Source organism: Lutjanus erythropterus, chromosome 10, assembly GCF_056507025.1.
Source record: "Lutjanus erythropterus isolate fLutEry1 chromosome 10, fLutEry1.hap2, whole genome shotgun sequence".
In the NCBI taxonomy this organism is placed as follows: domain Eukaryota; kingdom Metazoa; phylum Chordata; class Actinopteri; order Lutjaniformes; family Lutjanidae; genus Lutjanus; species Lutjanus erythropterus.
This window is the reverse complement of record NC_139326.1, coordinates 37,556,049-37,578,552: the sequence shown is the minus strand read 5'-3', so window position 1 is coordinate 37,578,552 and position 22,504 is coordinate 37,556,049. Positions and strand designations below refer to the sequence as shown.

At 40.2% G+C, this 22,504-nt stretch overlaps 1 protein-coding gene across 1 annotated transcript in view; it reads left to right on the top strand.

Moving 5' to 3' along the window:
• Positions 1 to 22,504, top strand: part of LOC146320809 (tight junction protein 2-like) — a 121,024-nt gene extending 98,520 nt beyond the window's left edge. The window contains exons 15-23 of the mRNA XM_084729224.1: positions 151 to 246; positions 355 to 434; positions 2,611 to 2,821; positions 2,928 to 3,028; positions 4,805 to 5,014; positions 10,010 to 10,117; positions 12,722 to 13,222; positions 16,839 to 16,924; positions 19,724 to 22,504. Coding sequence (XP_084585350.1) covers positions 151 to 246; positions 355 to 434; positions 2,611 to 2,821; positions 2,928 to 3,028; positions 4,805 to 5,014; positions 10,010 to 10,117; positions 12,722 to 13,222; positions 16,839 to 16,924; positions 19,724 to 19,868 — 1,538 coding nt within the window. The 3' untranslated portion in view covers positions 19,869 to 22,504. The remainder of the gene's footprint in view (positions 1 to 150; positions 247 to 354; positions 435 to 2,610; positions 2,822 to 2,927; positions 3,029 to 4,804; positions 5,015 to 10,009; positions 10,118 to 12,721; positions 13,223 to 16,838; positions 16,925 to 19,723) is intronic.

Here is a 22,504-nt window from a genome sequence, read left to right as displayed (position 1 = left end):
TTTCTTGTGTTGAAGACCTTGAAACAGAACCAGCATGTATGAACGCATGTGTTTTGTTTGTTTTGGTGTCCTCCAGCCTCCAGAACTGGCTAACGTTATGTTAATGTTCTAAAGTGTGAGCAGAATCGTAACAGGGGTGTGTCGTTGCAGCTGGTTTCCGGCGTCCTGTCGTGCTGTTCGGCGCCATCGCTGACGCTGCCAATGAGAAACTGGCCACTGAGATGCCCGACCTGTTTGTTATTGCCAGTGAGTCTCTGCCAGCTTCTGGGAATGTGTTCGTGTGTCTCCTTTTCTAACTGAATATTTGTCCTCGTGATGCTTCTAACTGAACCTTTCCATTGTTTCTCATGTTAGAAACTGAGCCGAAAGACGCCGGCTCTGAGAAGTCCTCAGGAGTGGTTCGATTGAACACCATCCGACAGATCATCGAGCAGGTACCACATGCGTGCACACACCCTCACAAAATACCAATCTGTGTCATGTCCTAGACATTCACTTTGGGGAAACAACAATTTAAATAGATTTAAAGGATTCTGTCAACCAACTACCTGCAGAATACCACAACCAATGACTGTCATCTATGTTTTATTAAAGGTTTACGTTCATTGTTTTTTTGTTAAGTGTTTCATGTGAGATCAAGATCTAGATGACCAACCACTATGAAACAGAAGAGATCCTGTAGGGAATGAACTAATCTGATTATACACTCATTATACATGCTCATGCACATTATAGGGATAGTTCACCCAAAAATAAAAACTCAGTCATTATCTACTCACCCTCATGCCGATTTAAGACCAGGTTAAGTTTTTTTAGTCCACAAAACACTGCTGGAGTTTCACAGGAAAACAGTGTTGCAGAATCTCCTAATCAATGGAAGTGAATGGAGACCAGTTTTCAAACATAAAAACATAAAATGCCTCCATTCTGCTCATCTGTTGTAATCCAGGTCTCCTAAAGCACCAACATACAGGTGAATCGTGTGTGCACACGTCACGCCACACACACCCAGTTCAGTCAGTGTGCACATGTAACGTGGCTCCAAGATAAGGATCTATAGTGAAGTCAACTCAGCATGTCAGGGCTTTAGCAGACTTGGATTACACCAGACGAGCAGCATGGAGGCATTTTATGTTTTTATGTTTGAAAACTGGTCACCATTCACTTCCATTGTTTGGGAGATTCTGCAACACTGTTTTCCTGTGAAACTCCAGCAGTGTTTTGTGGACTAAAAAACTAAACCTGACCTTCAATCCGTATCATCTTGAGTAGATAATGACTGATTTTTAATTTTTAGGTGAACTATCCCTGTAAACTTAAACTTAGAAGTACTGATGCAGTTAAAGGATGCACGTTAAATAAATTAAGAGGAATAGGGATACAGGCTCGAATACCTGAGTATCTACTTCAGATCAGGATATTTGAATAAGAAATGTGATTGTTGAAGTTCAAGTTTATTTCAACCATATCCATATATAAATAGACATAAAGCAGAATGAGATATTGTTCCTCGCAGCACCTGGTAGTAATACTTTAAAGAGGTACTGCATATTTAAACATGTTTTTTGAGTTGTAAACCAAATTATATTACTATACTGTGATGAGACACATCCATGCTGGTGTTAAAACCCCACATAGTGTCTTGTGGGAACAACACTGATTTCTTGAGACATTCTGCATCATGACATTTATATTTTATAGAAGCAGGTTAACACCCTCTAATCAGAGGGGTCTATGAAACACAAGTAAAACATGAAAAGCGATATAAGCACATACATACATGTGTATATATACGCCTACACATATAGCACATCTGTAGCACTATTATTAAAGTGCTTGGATTTTGGATTAAGTGCTTGAAACTGCTTGAAATTGTAATTGCATTAGTTCACTTTTAGATAAAGAAATAAAATAAGCCAGAGAGCTTAATTGCTTTTGCCTCTCGCACAAAATGAAGACGATTCTGCACGTGCCTCGCTCGCCACTCTGCACGTGTGGCAAGTGTGATCTGTCAGTCTGTATGGAATGGATGGAAACAGGATACGATAAATAATCTGAAGGACATATTATGTTGGTCTCACTCATGGGGGGAAGTCAGGACTCTTTCTAAACAAATCTCTCAGAGAAATGGACATTTTATGGACTTTTTGAACTGATTATTTTGATTTAATCCACCTGTACGGCACATGCAAATGTAGTTACTGTGTACCAGCTGTATGCTGATAGTTTTAAATAGTTCAATAAAAAAAAAAAAAAGAAAATGCACCTTGAAAAGTGCTTGGATTTGACTTTGGAAACTGTGTAGGAACCCTGGGTGTGCATATTTGTGTGACTGCTGGGTGACTGCAGGGTTTTTGGAAGGGGAAAGAAGAAGGGAAGAAGTTGTCTTTTATCCTGCTGCTGCTGGCTTTTATGCTGCCATATCTCTGTAGGGATGAACTCATTTCCCAGTAAATAAAATTTTAATTTAGAGTGGTCGACTAGACTGAAAGTGCACTGTTAGAAAGCAGAAAACAGTTCAAATTTAAGCACCGTTTAAACAATTTTTTGGATAATACAAACACTTTCTTTTTGAGACAGTTACCTCTCTCTTTTTCTCACCTGTCACAGGACAAGCACGCCCTGCTGGATGTGACACCCAAGGCAGTGGACACCCTGAACTACACCCAGTGGTACCCCATTGTCATCTTCTTCAACCCGGACAGCAAGCACGGCATCAAGGCCATGAGACAGAGGATCGCCCCCAACTCCAACCGCAGCGCCCGCAAACTCTACGAGCAGTCCGTCAAACTGAGGAAGACGTGCTCCCACTTATTCACTGGTAGAGACACACACACACACACACACAGAGATTCATAATGCACTGTAGTCAAACTGCTGCAGCTGTTTGAGTGTGTATTCTGAGTTTGGGTGCTTTTCTCACTCAGCCACCATCGATCTGAACTCAGCCAATGACGCCTGGTACGGCAGCGTCAAAGACTCCATCAGAGAGCAGCAGATGCAGGCTGTCTGGGTTTCTGACGGCAAGGTAAACACACACACACACACACACACACACACACACACACACACACACACACTGAGGCTGTTTACACCAGGTATTACAATGCATCCTCACATGAGTCTCCGGTGACCATCACCGATAGGATCTTACTTCCCTGCTTTACATGCAAATAAATATTGAAAAAAGGTTTGCAGCTGATTCTTCTTTTTTCCATTGACTGTTTGATTAATCGACTAATTGTTGCAGCTCTAGGCCAGGATCAGGAGTCTGCAACCTTTATCATCAAAAGAGACATTTTTGGCCATAAAAAGAAGACAAAAATTGTCTGGAGCCACAACTATTAAATTCTCTTTTCCCTTAAGACTTTGTTTTAATTTGGCAGCTTATAGAGACTCAAGAAGACGAGCCACTGTCAAAATTTAGAGGAAAAGACACTGAGCCAAAAACTATGATGCACAGTTTAGTTGATGAGATATTAAAACTTTTTTTTTTAATTTGGTGTATTGGCTGCATATTTTTACAACTGGCAACTGTAAGAATCACTTTAAAAAAAATAGCTGAGATGTCTTCAAATTTCAAGGCAACATACAACAGAGTTGGGAGTTTTGAGCCCAACTCAAACTTTAATGTTTAGAAATAAACTAATAAAGAGTTTTGCTGACCTCTAATCTTTAGTTGAGATAATTTATTTTTCTTCTTTAGCTGAACTTGAATCTTTAAGTTTTAGAAACTCACAAAAATGTACTGCAGAATTTCACAATGAGCTGTGAACCTGATTTATCATTACTTTGGTGCCTGGAAATTCAAAGGCTAGTAATTTAAAACATTACAGTTTTGGATGAATTTCTAATTTTTGAAATGTTGAATTCCTGGGGGGTTTTGAAACTTAACGATTTAAGTTGATCTAAGGAAGAAAAGTAACTTATCTCAACTAAAGATTAGTTGTTGGTAAAAAAAAAATCTTTCAAACCTTACGTTGGGCTCAAAAAACAAAAATGTACTGCATTATGTTACCTAGACATGTTGAGTTGTCTCAACCTTTACATAGACCCACAACAATGTTAAATGAAAATTCAAGGGATAGTTCACCCAAAAATGAAAATTCAGTCATTATCTACTCATGCAGGAAACATCATGCAGATTGAGGGTCTGGTTTATTTATTAACGGGGAGCCACTGCAGAGGGGCTAAAGAGCCTAGACCGCCTAGACCGGATCTGATCTGAGCAATGGGATCTCACTGTGTGTCATGTGCAGTCACAGCTTTACTTCCAGCCTGAGCAGATCACGATGCATGTTAATGTCAAGTGCAAACAGCCTCATTGACTTCACAGGCTTCTCCTGTGTTCTTCAGTTAGGGATAATCAGAGAGTAAAAATCCTCATGTGTAGAGCATCTTTCAAATTATGCTGACTGAGTATTTTTCTTATTTTATCTACATTATTTATATCAATGAATGTTGGCTGAATAACACAACCTAGAACTCTGTTCATACAGTTCAGTATCACCACAAACTACATCTTTTCTGTTAGACTGTAGAAGCTTTAGTTAGTGTATAGTGAGTTGTTATTGAGTCTCATTAGTCAGTAGTGGACTAACTGCCCTTCTACCTTCCTGTCACCTATAGCAGCCACTTGTGTGTGCACTTGTGAGCATGCTCACTGTGTGTCTTCCTACTTCCTGCCAGTAGTGCTCTACAGCTCGGCTCTGTTTGTCTTTCTTTCTTCTCTCTTGTTCTCGTGCTATCCGTCTGTCCATCCTTCCTGCCTGTACACCCAAGATCCACCATGTGTCTCTTCTAGCTGGAGGGAGTAGAGAGTGATCTGGACTGCCAGGACGTGGAGCGTCTGTCCTTCCTGTCCGCCGACTACCTCAGCATGGACAGCCGGCTGACCTCCGACCTGGACGACACTGCCGACGAGGGCGGGGCCTACACCGACAACGAGCCCGACATGGAGACAATGCACTTCTCCGCCATCAGCCGCTCATCCGAACCTGTCACGGCTGAGGAGGTCAGACTCACACACACACACACACACACACACACACACACACACACACACACACACACACACACACACACACACAAAAAGACTAAATTATACTATATTATAACTATAGATACATTTTTTAAGCTTTTAACAGTGTTTACAGTGTAGAAAATCACTGGGTCCCCAGATGTTATATGGTTATAATTATGGTTATATTTGTGTATTTTAGAACCTTAAATATTTACAGCAGTAAAATGCAACATACACTTTGATGCAGCAAATCCAAAGACATATATAATAGTAAAACACTGACAGGGACCATTTTACTGCACAGTGAGTACTTTTGATACTTGTTAGGTGTAAGGTGAGGTGCAGGGAAGAATGCTGAGACTTTTATTGTTAGTCTCTAAAAAAACAAAAACAAAACGACGACAACAAAAGAAAGACTTAGCAACACAACTTTGCTCTCATTACTCACCCATAATAAATCTGGTGCTGCTTCTCATAGACTAGAGATATACTTGCGGTTTGACCGTGCGTTTGCATAGACACCCGGCTGCCTAGTGAAGCGAACTGTTCACGACACAGCTGTTTGTCTATGCGTGTTACTGCAAAACACCACTAGAGGGCTCAACAGAGAACTAAGACCATAAACCGCCTGTGAAAACAAAAGAAAGAAGAAAAAGGAGTTCCATTTTTCCATCATCTTTTTCCGTGCACGTAAACAGCAGTCTTGAGCCTGTTTCCATTTGTTTGTTTTGATGTTGACTTATCTGTCGCTAGCTGTGGCAGACATGTTTGTTGGTGTGTAGTGGCAGTGACACGGCGTAAAGACGAGTGTAGTTGCAGAGTCGTTCAATGAGCCTGTCCTCAAAAGTTTCCGCCACTGTTGTTGCTGGTGACGTATCTGCTGACCCTGTCACTGCATCCTGCACCTACGCTGCCCCTACAGGTCATGTGTTTTTTGCATCTTGCGGACGTGTAGCGTTAATTTCTGAGAACGCACGCAGCCCACGCTCCAAACGGATGCAAGACACACGAGGCAGACATCATGTGAACGCGTAGTTAAAAGCAAGTATATCTCCACCCTTAGACCAGTCCAGTCTCTCTTTCATTCCTCTGACACATATATAGCATGAGAGCCCATCTTGCCAGTTCCAATTGTGTGTGAGAGTCTGTCCACCTTTCTAGCGCTTTAATTGTGCCTGAAAAGTTGAGCCCGTTGAGGTTCGATGCTGACAAAATTCTGTCTGAAACCAACTTGAACGCCACCCTCATTAGCATATTTCAGCCCAAACCAAGCACAAGAGTTTTTCAGTGACAGAGACAATACATGGAGGGAGTTGGAACTGTCTAACTAACCCTAACCCTAACTAAATTGGGGAGAAAAATTAAAATAAATAAATAAATAAATAAATAAATAAATACAGTACAGCCCGAACCCGCCATGGGCCTGTGAAATATGTGAGAAATGAGGCACGACCCAAAACGAACCCATCTGGACCCGTCAGGTCGTGTTTGGGCACAGATCTCAAGCTCTACACCGTTCTTAACAAAAGGGGTTTAGCACATCGTTGGCGAAAGAGTTGATGCTTCCTCACATGCCTACATACATTAACCTCAGTAAGTAACTTTTACTTGTAGTGGATTTTCACTTTAGGGCTGTAATAGTACTTTTGCTTCTGTAATGGACCTAAATACTCACAACCTAACTGCACCTGAACTGCACCTGTGTCTCACCGACTGAGCCTTCCCTGTTTAGGAAGGTGGCCTTGTGGGTAACCTGTGTGTGTCAGAGTCTTTGTGTTTGTTGTCTGTGAAAAGCTAGTTTGTCACTTCATTAGTAGTTTATTGCTTCAAGCTCCAAAATGTATTTGGGAGACCTCTGGTTTCAGGATATTTAATTGCCTTTAGCCTGACTTGTAACTGCTAACTAGCTTCAGCTTCATGGTCTGGACCAACTCTGCTCTGTGAAGACAAATAGTTGAAAGAAGACTTCATGTTACAATAACAGGGACGTTTTATTTTTTCTCTGCGGCAGCAAACACAACACACAGCCTATTATGCTGCAACCTGAGCTTATCTACGCTGAAAACTCAAATATGGGAATAGGCTCTTATCCTATATCACACATCATGTGATATATATGTAGCATTATCAGGGAAAAAATAGAGAGTGTCCCCTGGATGCACTGGTGGTAGCATCCTTTCAGATCCTGACGCATTAGAGACATAGGACACGTACCTCACAACATTACTTATGTAAAAGTTTCAGTATGCTTCAGATGAACTACTTATCTTATTACATCTGAACTGTTAGTGTTAGATGTTCTAAAATGTCAGACTGTCAGGGTGAAAAGTTTGCTATCACTGAAAGGGGTGAGATGCAATGTATCACACTAATGGGATTAAAGGTGGAGCAAGCAGTTCTAGGGAAAGACAGCTTCGAACCACCATCCCAAAGTATCTGTATTTGATGATGATGCAAACAGAAAAGTTTGCAGCCTGATTTTAAAAGAAGCTGAGAGTTGGAGTTCGAATGCTGCTTCTCCACGTTTAGCTTTGACCCTGCGGACAGTAAGCAAATCTGTCCCAGACCACCCAAGAGGCAGTTCAGAGATCTCACTAAACTATTCAGTTCTTTATAAACCAACAGTTGTTCATTTTGAAGGGGACAGCTCACCCCAAAATCAAAAATACATATTTTCCCCCTGGCCTGCGGTGCTCTTTATCCATCTAGATTGTTCTGGTGTGAGTTGCAGAGTTTCAGAGATGTCTGCCTTCTCTCCAGTATAATAGAACTCAATTGCACTTGCCCTGTGGTGCTCAAAGCGCCAAAAAAATGCTTTATAAACATTCAAAAGGAGTGTCTCTTTCCAGAAATCATGACCCTGTTCCTCAAGATATTGCACAGACCTTGTTGTGAGCAGTTTGATGTAGCAACTACTTTCTTCCTGCGGTAGAATCGACTGGAACTACTTACTTTTCTACTAGAAGGAAAGACGTTCCTACATGAAACTGCTTGTAAAAAGATATCTCCAAAACTCTGCAACTCACACCGCAACGATTTCTTTTATACTGAGATTCAAGCTGAGCACTGACTTATATACATTCTTTAGTAAATGGACTTTCTATTACTGTTTATCAGACATTTCTAAACCCCAGCTTGTGCTAGCATGATCTCAAGACTCTGAATCAGCTGAGTTCACTCATTATCCATGTTCGAATGACTCCTTTCATGCATTGATCATATTTTTTTCTACTTTTAATCTCTTGCACTTTTTAACTTTCTTGAATAAATGTTAGATGCTATACTGACTATTCGCAATTGTTGTGGAACATGTCAAACAGACGCCCTCATAAACACACAGCCTGAAACACGTCAGGTCTCCAAGTTGGTCTCCCTTTACTATCAGGATGGTGCTGCCATCTGTAGGACAGACAAGAGATTACAGCTCCAAGTCTGCCATGACAGGGAGATACAACATAAGGAACATCTGTACAACTGTTAATCAGGAAATTAGGTTACACAGTCTTTACTTCTATAATTCATCAAAAGAGTTGTTAGCAGTCTATATGAGCATTTGAACCTATTCTGTACGCAAATATAATAAGAATATTTTGAATAAGAAGAATAATAATGTTGTGTCCTCCACCATGTGCAAACATCATGATGGGGACAGAAAGAATCAGACATTCATTTCTCAAAGGCCACTTTTAAATATTTATGTAATACCAAGATACAGGCGGCCCACACATTAAAAAAAAAACTGCATAAGGTAAACATTTTTTTTTTAAGTTACAATACAATAATAAAGAACAAATAATGATTTTTAATTATTAGAATTCATCACAGTCAAAAACAAAACAAAACCAAAAATGATGATGACAGTACAAATGAAAGAACGTAAAGAAAAGGAAGAGAAGGAAAGAGAGAGATAGATAGGTATCATTCATTCTTGAGAATTGGGACAAAACCGTATTTTCAGGGGGTTTTGATTTTTACTTTTTACTTATGCTGGAAAATATATTTTAGAAGATCAAATTCTTGGTCATTTCATTTCACAGCATAGTCGTAATGAGTAGCAATTTTATTTAAATAAATACACAAATAAAGTGTCTCAGAGTCTCTTAATGTTAATCAAAATACAGATTTTTAAACCATAATTCCTATTCAACTTTGATTTAGAAGGACTACAGAGTTGACATATTATGGTTGAGACACATTTGATAGCAATACTGTTTAATGACTTTGTCTAAAAGTTTGAGCAGTATTCCTGTCTTTTTTAAACCAGAAAGTGAGATGGGGTTCTTAGGGTATAGCTGACCATTTTTATGCCTGATTAAATCATGTTTTTGTAAAAGTCTGACAGAGTTCATAGAAATCTGAGACACACCATTTTCATTAAAAAATATATGAATCTTTAATGTTAAAAGTGATTGTAATTGCACATTGTTATACCTAGGCTATTATGTTTTAAAAAAAATAGTTTGAACCTGTGAAGTCTTGTAAAAAGGGCATTTTCTGGCACTGAGCAAATTTAGAAATTAAACGAAATAAAACAATTACATATATTCCATATATATAAATCCTTACAGAAAAAATGTTAACCAAAAATTGGACTTAGAGTGTTGATATTAATATTTAATAGTTTTTTGGGGGTTTTTTTTGGTAGGACATAATTTCCTTCCTTCTCAAGAACATCCAGTTTAGGAGAATCAGCCCTCTAGCTGTTAGAGTAGAGAAGAAAGAGTAACCTTATGAAGACTTTTTTTTGGGGGGGAAAGGCCTAAAAGTGCAACAACAAGTGGGAGTGAGAGTTAAAGATACATTCCAAAAAAGCAAGTGAGGCTGGTGCCTGCCTACATCCATCATTTTTATGGATATTTCTGAGATCACACTGCTGCCAAATCAACCAAATTTAAACCCCTGTCACTGTCCTGCCCACTGACCTCTCCTGTGTGGATATGTACCGTGTGTGGGTGTGTGTGTGTGTGTGTGTGTGTGTGTGTGTAGATCTTGCGCAGGTACAGTCCAGACATCAGGAGTCGCATGAGGAAAATCAGCAGCCGGGAAGTCCTGAACAGGTGCAGCCCTCCACCTGCCTTCTTAACAGACAACAAGGTGAGGGATCCATAGAGTGTATCTTTACAGCTGCTTTTTTTTCTGTTTGATATAATTGTCTCTGGGTTTTGGACTGCTGGTCAGACACAGCAAGACAAATCGATCAACAACGGAAATAATAATAATTAAACCTGCTATAAGGAGTTTTTAACTTATTTTATAATTGTTAATACTGACACCTTTATCTGATCTACATGAACACACCTTATCATCTGCAAAAATATTGGCTTTTTCTATATAGTTATTCTTGATGCCTGCCACCAGGTCGGGCTCTCCTTGAAATCAATGTATGTTGTATTTTGTGGTTATTACTGTGAAAAAAAAACTCCTTTTGTCCAGAGGGACCTCCCAAATAGACTAAAGGTATGAAAGCTCCTTGTATTAGCTTTAAGGTGAAGCCCTAGTTGTTATCCAGGGTAATTCAAGTATTGAAAAGTGTTTGATTCACAAAACAGAGTCAACAATGCTACAATACTATAAAATCAATAGAATGTACCCAGTTAGGCAACAGTATAAAAAAAAGTATAACAGGAACAATATTACAATTTGGAAAGGAGTGAGAGGAGGTCTTCCTCACCTCTCCTATTTCACCATATGTCAAAAATAAATATTTTGTTATATACTCAGATATGAGATCATTTCTCAGTAGCAAACAGTAAGTTCAAAAACCTCCAGTAACTCAGATGCTAACCTCCACATCCACCCTGGCAGCTCTTTCCCTCCATGCAAAGGAACAAACTGCCCTTCTCTCTGAGGAACGGCCTGATAAGAAGAAACCAATCTCACTGCAGTTCAGATTCCTCACTGGACCAGATGGGTACCCAGAATTCCCCTCAGTTGTTGGTACATGGTGGTGGGCTTGTGTGTAGCAGTGGTGTTCAACCTTAAGCTGTGTTCAGGTTTTCATTCCAACAATATGTCAGAGCAGCTGATATGGATGATTAGTCCTTATCTCTATTCAAAGTAAACTGTCAAAGTTGATGCAGAGCTGCTGTTTGGTTGGAATGAAAACAGTTCAACACTTTTTCTTGTGCTTTCCTCTGTTGTAGCCATAGTATAGTTTGTACAGTCTGATCCACAGTGCTGGTTGACATTTGTTCTTTGATAAATAGGTCCTTTGATGAACACCCTGAATGATAAATCCCACATCTTCTCACATTTTCTTTGACCCACTGGCCTTAATGCCCTACTAGTGATAAGTCTAGTAGCGTTCGAAGAATATGAAAATTGAAGAACTTAGTAAGTGGTGTCATCAGTTTAGGAAGAACCAAAAGAAATAAAGCTCACAATTCTTTCAGTCCTTTTCCACTACAAAAACTTAATAATAATAGATAAAGGTATGCTCCACCCTAAAGGACTGGGTTGACATGTAAAGGATCATGTCTGTCCGTGCAGCCTGACAATGGGAGTTCCACATGGCTCCTTTCTAGCCCCTCTTCTCTTTCATCCTCTACATTCTTGGTTTTGTCATACACTTCCATGGCTTCTGCTGCCAGTTATGCCGATGACACCCAGCTATTCTCGTCTTTCCTCCATCTGACAGTCAGCTGAAGGCACTCATTGCTGCTTGCCTGGCTGACATCTTGATGCAAATGTCAAAGCACCACCTAAAGCTCAGTCTAGACCAGACTGAGCCTGTGTTACTCCAGGGGAAAGGGTTGCATCACCTCGACCTGTCATAGTGACCATCGTCGTGATGCCAACTTGGACGACAAGGTACCTGGAAGTGACCCTGGAAGACAAACTGTCATTCTTGAAAAACATCACGGCAGTAGCCTTCTGGACTCCTTTGTAACACTGGGAGGATTCGCTCCTTCCTCTCCAGTGATGCAGCCCAGGTGCTGATCCTGGCACTTCTGCCTAGACTGCTGTAATTCCCTTCTTGCTGGTACTCCTTTGTCTGCCATCAGACATCTGCAACTAATCCAAAATTCTGCTGCCTGGCTGATATTCAATCTTCCCATGTTTTCCCACACCACTCCTCTTCTCCGCTCTCTATACTGGTTCCCTGTTGCTGACCTTTTTTTTTTTTTAGAAAACTGCTCAATTCCTATCATGAAGCCATGGTCAAACCCTACACCCTGGCCTAGTCTTGCAATACCAGGCAATCAGTGATCTTGCCACCTACCGACCGTCTGGGGATCTCTAAATGCAAGGTAGTTGCTTGAACAGCAGAGAGTACAGTCCCTAACAAACCTACGCCCCTTACATTTTTTTTAAGGACACGCCTTACCTAACACAATGAGGTCCCCCCCATTGTCCTCAGTAGTAAGTAAGTAAGGACCTCTGCATGTCGCCGCCCAAATATGAAAGGCTGCCCTAAAGTCTTTGAACTGTTTCTGCAATGTAGGACTTTCTTTTGAAAGACTCTCTAATTGTTTCCAAAAAAACAAAACCTGAAGTGGTTTGACATAGTGGACACTGTATTATTGGAGTTTCTGCTAAGAGTTGAACAATCGGACATCGATACTGTATGAAAGCCAGAAGGGGTTGGGTTACAGTTATGTTATGATTTTGTTTATCATAAAAGTCAGGTTGGGCCTTTTCTACAAAAAGCATCACACACTGTAAGTATCTGGTCTGACACTTCCTCTCCTTGGTCAGGTGAAATTGTCTCTGAGGGACGATCTGGTCCTCATATCAGGCTCCAACAACCCACACCATCACCACCGTCAACACCACCCTCCACCCCCCAGTTCCAGCCGGAGTTACGATTCTCCTTCCAGCAGCAGCCCAGCCAGCAGCAACAACGACCCTCCACCACCGATCTCCCGCTCAGCTGCCTCCTCCGGCCCACTGCCCCCACCTCCACTTCATCATTTTAACTCCTGTGGCAAACTGCGGCCCCTGGGAGCCCCTCATCCCCCGCCTGCACCCAAGCCCAGCAGCTTCGGGAGCACGGTAGAGGCTGCAGTTCACCCGCATTTGGCTCTGCCGAGTGCGACCGTGGTGGCCTGTAGGCAGCAGGAGGATGCAGTAGTGGACAGCCCTGTGGAGGATCCGTCCATGAGGTCCTTCCTGGGGAAGATCAAGGCCTTCGAGAAGATGGATCACTTTGCCCGAGCCCAAAGGATACTGGAAGTGCAGGAGGCGCAGAATGCCAGGGTGGGTACAGCTCAATCTTCCATACCTGCCAACCTTGAGACCTCGAAAGTAGGGAGGATTCCAAAACAAAAAAAGTTTTAGATACTCTGATTCCTGTACTGTGATGACTTTTAAAGAATGAAATTAAGTAAATAAGGCTGCAAAAGTTCACTACCATTAAATTTACTTTTCATTTTCTGGAAAAAATACAGAATATTTCATCCCTCTAACAATATTCATCAGTTTTCTCTATACATTTATTTTTTATACCTGCCCCTAAAAGAAAACTGATGTGTTTCCTTTAAAACTTTCCTTGAGAAACTTATCAGGAAGTCTGGTTTGGTGTAGCTGTCTTGTTGTCAGGGTGGAAACAGTAGACTTTTAGAGTCGCATAGGGCACATACTCACTCTACAATGTCAGAAACAGGTTGTGATAGTGAAAAAGAAAGAGGTTTGAAAATTTATCAGAAATGAGGACAAACACAGAATTGTTATTTTGGGAGGAAATAGGGACAAGGGAATGTAAAACCTTAATCTCCTGAGAAAATCTTAAGAGTTGGCGAGTATGCAGTGTTCCCATTAGTCACCTGCAGTGTCATGAGATGTATTACACAGAAGTCAGGGACTCTGATTTGTTATGTAGGATTATGCAGACTGGTCATTTTGCAGGTTTATGCCTCTTTTTTAACGGTGCAATCACAATAGCCAGCACTAATTGACCGTTCCTAAGCCCTGTCTCATTTTGTAGAACCTGGTTCAACTCTCTCCTTTCCTATTTCCTGTATTAAGCTATGTTCTTAGCATGTCTATGTTGAAAATATGGTCAAAAGATGTCCCTGGAGGACCTGTATAAGGCACATATAGTCATATCTTAAGTTGGCTTATATTAGCAAAATGCCAGCTAAGTAGCTAGCTAATCTACATCAATTGTTAGCTAGCAAGTTACATCTGACAGCTAATTTTAGCAAAGCATGAGCCAACAAACTAGCTAATCTACATCAGTCATTAGCTAGTTATTTAGGTAGTGCTTTGCTAACAGTAGCTAATTTAAGATGTTGCTTTTACAGGTCCACCAGAAATGTCTTTTAACTATCTTCAAAATGTGGTTTTCTTTTCAGCCTAGCACAGAGCATATCTAAATACAGGAAACAGGAAAGGAGAATGTTGACCAACGGTGCCAAGTTGGCTCAAGTGTTATTGAAACACAGAGCAAAAAGTGTGTTACCATGTGTGTAAGAACAACAGGAACACATCCCAGCACGTCACTGTTTATTTAAACAAGAGTAGTCGTGGATGCAAAAGGAGTGGCTGAAGTGAAATATAAATCATATTAGCACGGTGATGGAACATCATGTTCTTGTCCAGTCGCATTATTTGTTTCATACCCTGTTGCACCAGTTACATTGGCTTGATGAACATGTTTCAGCAAATGGAGAGCAAAGTGCAGAGTTATTGTCCATGATGTGCAAAGAGAAAATGGAGAGATGAGGTCTGGAGTACACTGTTATACTGCATAATTACACCATTAATGAGGTGTGACAGATTATTAAAGATTAATTGAGAGTATTCCACAGAGCCCCTCAAGTCCTGATTGAGGATGTAATTGATACAACATATTAGATCAACCTTCTGGCACAACATAGTAATTTGTGCACACAAGATCCATGTTTTTGTTTCATTTTTTAACTTGTAAACCCCAACTGACACTGACTCAAGTAATATGACTTGACTTCACAGAGCTCATTGGAGACACAAAAGGCTCTATACAGCTTTTGTCATATATCCAGTGGTGCTCCTCAACATCTGGAAACACATTTATGTACAAAATTCAAGTTTCCATTTAAAACCATGTGCTCCAGACCACATCCTTTCAGGTCTGGTCTAATTTTTCTTGAACTTTGTGGTCAGCTTACTTTGTTTTATATATACATGTGACATCACATATAGCCAAAGGTAGGTGATATGAGTTTATATTTGTGGAAATATTCTCTAAAACTAATACCCTGCAGTAAAAATAAGACATGACAAATCATGCCAAATAGTGAGCCCACAGTTATGTATGAAAACTGTTAACTGATAACTTCTTTATAATTGTTTAGTATTGATTTATAAAATATTTACCAACCTACCTAATTAATAACCTAATTATAAAGTATTTATAAATCCTGCATAAGGGTAATTAAATAATTTCAATTTCTTTAACCATTACTTGATTTTTAATTGTTGTGAGTGTGTATTAAAGAACTACACTGCATTATGACTAGGGGTGTGTATCTCACTGACTGATACGTATCTCAATACATGTTCAACGATACGATACATCCTAGAAATTTTTAAATAGCCAACAATTCAGTACGATACGATTCAGCTCTGTCACGATACGATACGATGCAATATGAGACAAATGCAATGTGTGAATCTTTACGTTTTAATTCAATTAATGCTACATTTGTAGAGAACCTACAAGTCTGTGAACAAACTTTAAAACTGTTTCAAATATGAGTATTTTTGCAGTAAGATGATGTGCTGCTCTGTTTCATATGAAGAGTGCTGTGGTTTTGATGAGTGTGGAGGAACAGTGATGCTCTGTGTTACCTGCTCTCACAGTGACATGACGTCTCTGTGGGTCAGACTCGTGTCTCTGTTCTCTGCTGTCAGACACGTTTTACATTAATGATCTGCAGCAGCGTTTCTCATCTTTCTTATAAAACAAACTTATTCTACACTTGTGTGTTATGAAAGTTTGGTGGTACAATGTCAGTTCTTTCGCAGTCTGTTTTCAGCGCCGTCTGTTTTGAGGAAATGAAGAGGAGACACAGGAGAGGGAGGAGGGAGCGCTTGTTTTGTGTGAGCGAGGCAGCAGGCGTACAGTGAGAGCGGAGCAGGCAGAGGCAGGAGGAGAGAGAAAACAGAGGAAAGTTACAGCGGCAGTTCATTGATGCCAAAAATGAAACATATTAGCGTTCCAATCATCCATACACTAGTGCTGCATCGATTTTTTTCCGATTCATGTTAATCTTTTTACTGATACAGGCCGTCTGAACAGATGGACTTGTATCTTACACATTAAAGTCTGATGCATCAGATGCATGAGTGAATATTTATACCCCTTGTTATGAGTCTCATGATCAAGAGATCTGTATCACATTATTATGATGAAATGGTCTTATCTAGATCTTTGTCTCTGAAGCTTGTCTGAGACACAAATGTCAGAATTATGAGATACAGATCTCTTCATAAGATTTTTGTCCCAGAAGTTACAAGATAGCCTATAGATCTCATGATGTGACAGTCCTAGTCATAATTACAAGACAGCAACTGTAATTATTTTCTTCCTGTGAGTGGAATATACTCAAGTATGGAAAAAATGTATAAATCTACCATCACTGAAATGTGGTCTTGCATATACTATCAGATCTGAAATCTCATGACACTAACACAGGCTACCATATAGATGTGTCCAGTGCTTTAATAGCCCCTCGGGAAGCATTCCAAACAGTCCCTTCTAGTTTCTTATCGCATCTCTGAAATGTTTTCTGGTGAAACGCATTTTTGTGTTTTTATGAGGAAATGAATTCTTGCAGTAGCGCTGTTTGTTTCAGCTGTTTACTTTAATTAACTAATGTGTGTTTTCCAGTTGGAAATTGCTCAGAAGCACCCAGACATCTACGCTGTTCCTCTGAAGACAGCCAAGCTGGATCACAGTCGCCCACAGCCTATCGGGTAGGCTCACTACTGCCATACGACTGTTTCCAAGCTCTGCTGTGAGTGCGCTTGTCAACGTGTTTGTGTCTCTGCAGTGTTTGTCGTTGAGCTTACGCTGGTCAGAAACGTGAGCAGTCAGACGTGTAACATTTCAGATGAACTCATTTTCAGTTTAACCTCCAGATGAAGATAGATACTGATAATTAGAAAATCTGAATAAACTTTTCCCAACTTTTCTGATCATCTGACTGCTAGCGTTTCTTGATCTATTAGATCCTGCTTTAGCAATGTCACTGTGTTTCCAGATTTCAGCAGTTAACTTGGTGAGTACAATGTCATCAGAACTGATAAAAGTTATAATAATGATGATGCAAGAATAATTTAATAATACTCAAAGGGGGCAGTTGATTAATGGGTTCAAGCCCTTTTGCGCCCAATAGAAGAAAACAGCTCAGATGGTCAAAACTAAACCTGTGACCGGGGTTTCAGGCTTCACAAAGCTGAGCAAAATCACGTCCACTAATTTCATTCTGTGAGTGAGACCAATCACACACTTGTTTCATTATCACAGAACCTGCAGGGTCTCAATAATTAATTGCTTAAAGTTCATCATCTTGATAAGATTTTAACGAAACTTAAATTGTGCATGTTCAGGAGATGGGGTTGGCTGTCTTTAATGACTTTAATCAGGTTTGCTGAAAGGGTTAGGGTTAGGGTTATCTTGAATTATGAGCAAATTAGTAATAGGCCACACCCACTTGTGCCAATCATTACGGTGCTTCAGATTTTGGTTAATACTTGGCCTCTGAGCATGTGCACCAAAACTGATGGAATTGTGCCCACATCTTTGTGATATTTGTGGTCCCTTCGATGGCTTTGGTAGACCTACTCCCAACCATATGTGAAGATATTTACCAAGTTTTATGATGACTGGACAAATGGGTATTGAGTTATGGCCAATTTATACCAACCCCCTCTCTTGCAAAGATATTTTTTTATTGATGGAGGCTATGTTTGTACTTAATGTTTTTCAGTAATTACCAATTAGCAAAAAAATCCATCATGGGGGACCTTTATGGTCCAAGAGGCCTTTTTATAGAGCACATTAAGCTAGACAATTTCAAGTCAGTTGGACTTACAGTAGTGAAGGACGTGGCCTCGATGTATTTTTGTTAATTTTGGTGCCACCATCTGGTGGATAGAGCTGATAATTCTTGGGAAGTACATGCACATCATTTTCAGTTACTGGGTCAAGTTTCATGTTTCTGGCCCATTCCAGCTCACTGGAATTTTGGCCTGAAAAGCAAAGAAAACCCTATCAAATGGGTTAAGAGCAAAACAAGTGTCTTTATTACATCTGTGTTGGGCCCTCTGGAAAACAAGTGGCTTACCATGGTGTCAATAGAAAATGAGATAAAAGATTAGGCTGAAGGCTTTGCCTCCAATACAACATGCAAGCTAACAGCCCAATAATTAACCAGAAATCACTGAGTGATCACCAGTACAGAAAGGGATCACAATATCACTAAAAATTAATCCTCTGGGGACCTTGAATTTCTGAAGCAAATTTCAGCAATCCCTCCAACAGTTGTCATTGGTGAAGACATTTGTATACATTGTTTGGCTATTTCACTGAATATCTGTAGAAAATTTCATACCAATCCATTAGAAGCTGAATGTCTGTACACCATTTCATGGCAATCCATCCAATAGTTGCTGAGATATGTCTGTCTGGACCAAAGCAGTGGACTGACTTTTGCCAAACTGTAAATCTGTAAATTCATTTGCTGTATTTCAGCTGCATGGTATGGCTCCACTCAAGTCACTTAGAAACTTTCTTTTGGTTTTGGCTTTTGGTTTTGCATTGGTGAAAGTTACATGGAACCAATATCCACACCAAACACCAACATCACTGACATTCCATACGAGCTGAGCCGATACTAAACGACGGAGTGAGGACAATGCATACCACTGATTGGTCAGAGAGAATCATCACTCATCGCTTGTGAGACATGGACGCCCTGCTAACTGGCCACAAATTGCGGCTGCAATGTCCCTATTCATTTCACCAAGATTTTAAAAAATGTCAGCCACAAATGGTCAATTGACCAGCGCAGACGCTCTTCTGTTTGGAAGGAACAGCATTGTGAGTAAACCAACAAACTTCTTTTATAATCTCAGCTGCTTCTACCCTTCGGAGTACACAACATGTCATTAGTCACAAGCTAAATGATCGATAATTATCTATATCTACCAATATGAAACTTTACTATCATGATAGACTTTTCAGCTATATCAATCAGGCCAACTTTGTTCCTGTGTGTTTGTGACATGTTGAAGATTATGTCACGGCAGTTTCACCCAAAGTCACAAAGACGATCAACTATGAATCCAGCCTGCATTGAGGGGGTACGAACTGCAGTGGAAACAAAGAAGAAAGAAATACTGGTTATGTGTGGAAAGTCTTGTGAATTTTTTTTTTTTTTTCTTCATTGTACACTTTGTACAAGCTAATTATGTTTTATATTATATGACGCTGTGGTTAAGATCTGGTTAGGGTTACAGATAAGACACACTTGGTTAGGTTTAGAGAAGGATCATGTTTTGGACTAAAATGGTCACTGTGGCGAGATCTTTTCAGGAAATGGGGTTCCCCTCCAGACACAACCAGACGTACCTTCTACCAAAAGTGTGATTCGAGTCAAGTCAAGCTGTACCATGCAGTGGAAACACCGCAGTGCTAAGGTTATTGAAACACAGGCTAGGCAGGAAGTGGGGCAGGACTCAGTGCAGCTTGTAATTTCTATGTCTGTCCAGCTCCAGCTCCTGTCCTGAACCCCAGACTCTTCCGTCCTCCAAGGAGGGAGGTCCCTTCTACGTCGGCGAAGTGGAGGCAGACGAGGAGGCAGTGCCTGGATACTACAGCGCCAACTCCTACCAGTACCAGGACACTGAACTGTAGGGCCTGGCGCACGGTAGCTGTGCCCGCCCTCAGCTTCCTGGACATACCTGTACACATGCACTGCACATGCAGTCTATTTACACACTTACCATTCCATCATGTCCTGCACAACAAGTAAGCTGCTGACTTTGAACTGACTCTTGCTTTTTAATAATAAGGGGGAAAAAAACTGCCTTTTTTTGCTTCAAGGAAGTTTAAGCAATCTGTACTATCCTTTTGGATAGGAACACACTGTCTTCACTTTACTTTTTATGTTGTATTTGATTGTTTCTTTCTTACGTACCACTTTTAATGGTCAAAACTGAGTGACTAGGAACCACTTATTTTCTTGCCTATGCAACTCTTCAGTTTGTGCACAGCAACTGAAACCTATTGCCACGAGTTTTGCCCTCACAAAAACCTCAACAAACCCAAAAACCCACAATGCGCTTTATCACATCTATCCCCTGCTTTTTTAAAGCTTCTATATATTGCCAGCTATGATCAACAAAGGCTACGTATATATTATTACATACAGCGTATATAAATATATATATATATATATCTAAAGTAAAGTGTTTATACTCTGTCTTTGCATTCCTTCGTATATGACAATGCCTGTGTATACAGTATATATCTATATATATAATATATATATATTCTATCTAGTAACTCTGGAATTTGTTACAATTTTTTGAAGTGCCTTTTACTTTCTTAGTCCCATGAGGTTTGGGTTGTCTTTCCTCCGCCCCTCAGCCACCCAGCCATACTAAAACCTCTGCTGCTGTCAAGCTTAAAGGGAAACCAGGGAACCAGTGACACCAAAACCTTAATGCTGTCCCCACACGCTGTACTGTCTGTTGTCACCTCCAGTGGCAAAACACATCCACAAAAATACAGTACACACCCTGCACTTCCAGTCCTATCTGCCATGTGTAGGAAAGAGCAAACACTGTCTGATCTCTAGGATTCAATCAAGAACAATAAACGTCAGTTACAAATTTTAACTTGAGATAATGTAGACTTGGTCAGAGCTGTAAAGGCCCAGTCACACCAGCATGAAAACAGCCAAATTTTGTGTCAAAATAAATTATTTTAATGGAATCGATACAATCAGTGGACCAGTCAATAAATATGTGTCTTGAATAAACATGTTAAAACTATTGTCCTGTTAGTGACCATGCTCACTAGCCTGCTAAACTGGGTTTGGTAGTTGTTTAGCCAGCTAGCTTAGTATAGCTATTATGACTGACTAGCACTAGCATATTTCTGGCTCACTAGCATGTTACTGATGTAACGTTTGTAACAGTTGGACACTTGCTGCCTTCAGTCGTGGTATTCACGACCTCTGAAAGCTCCAAGTTCAAGAGTTGTTCGTCGATATATTCAGAAATAGTGGAGGGCATGAACGTCTTCTGGTGGATGGTAAGTTAATAAATTTTAACTTTAGTCGTGTAAAGTTTTTCTTTTCATAATATGTCTTAGGAAAACGTTGATATTCCCAACAGTCTTTGCATTTCCTGCATTACGTTACCTGTTTGCTAGCATGCTAAACTGTTAGCTTCCATGGCGTCTAGACCAAGCCCCGAGGAAGAGCACTGGGCTTTGAAGCCAGTTCGACATAGTGGCCAAACAGTGTAATGACAGCGTCACATGATACACTGCAGCCCAGAAACACATTTTCCCATAGATTTACCATCAGTTTTGGCGTCCATGTTGCTGTTGCCTAGCAGCGGTGTTTTTCCACATTTAACATATCACTAGTTTCAAGTGGTGTGTTATTTCATTTGAAGGCAGCAACTTTAAGAAAAGGGAGTTCTTGTTTCATAAAACTAAAGTAGTTTCAGCTATAATTTATAAAAGTTAAAGGTAGTAATATTAGTATTAGTTGCAACACTTTTTTTTTTACCAAGTTACTTATATCTCTGAATGTGGCAGCATTGCTCAAAAACAGTCCAGCTGAGGTTAAATAGATCAGAAACACAAGCTGTTAATACGATAAAATAACTCGCAAATTGGCACAAGGCTGATTTACCACTTTTGCCAGCTCTATTTATACCTCCATGAGTTAGCTTGCCAGCTAGCTGCAGTAGTCCAACTAGTCCTGTGAATAATCATTACGTCACCAAACTTCTAGCACAACCTGTTTAATTATGCGTCCAATGAATTTTGCTGTGCCACTTTCTGGTATGACTGGGCCTTAACATTTCTTATTTTGCCATCTTTGGTGCTCAGCATGTATTGCTGTGCTGTTTTTGCACTGTACCTTCCAGTTTTGCCAGTCTTAACTGTATATGGCCAGTAGAGTGATGTCTTTTGCCTTGGAATGTTGTGTTGATTAAGTTTCTGCAGGTGGCGCCCTTTTCTGTCTGTTTAGCCATGGTGGCTATCACTGCCTATGCTAACAATCTTGTTAAATGATGAAGTTGGTAATATTCTATATTTTTCTTATTGTCAATGAAAATCAATGTGCAGATTCAAACAATGAATTAATCCTACTAACAAATATTGTGTATGCATAAAAAGTCTGATGTATCTCATCCCTCTGTGCCATAAACCTCCAATGTTTGTCCAAAAACTATGAAACACATCAGATATGCACTAGAACACCAAATGTGTATTACTCCACTGCTGAAAGTAGTCCCAAACAAACCTGC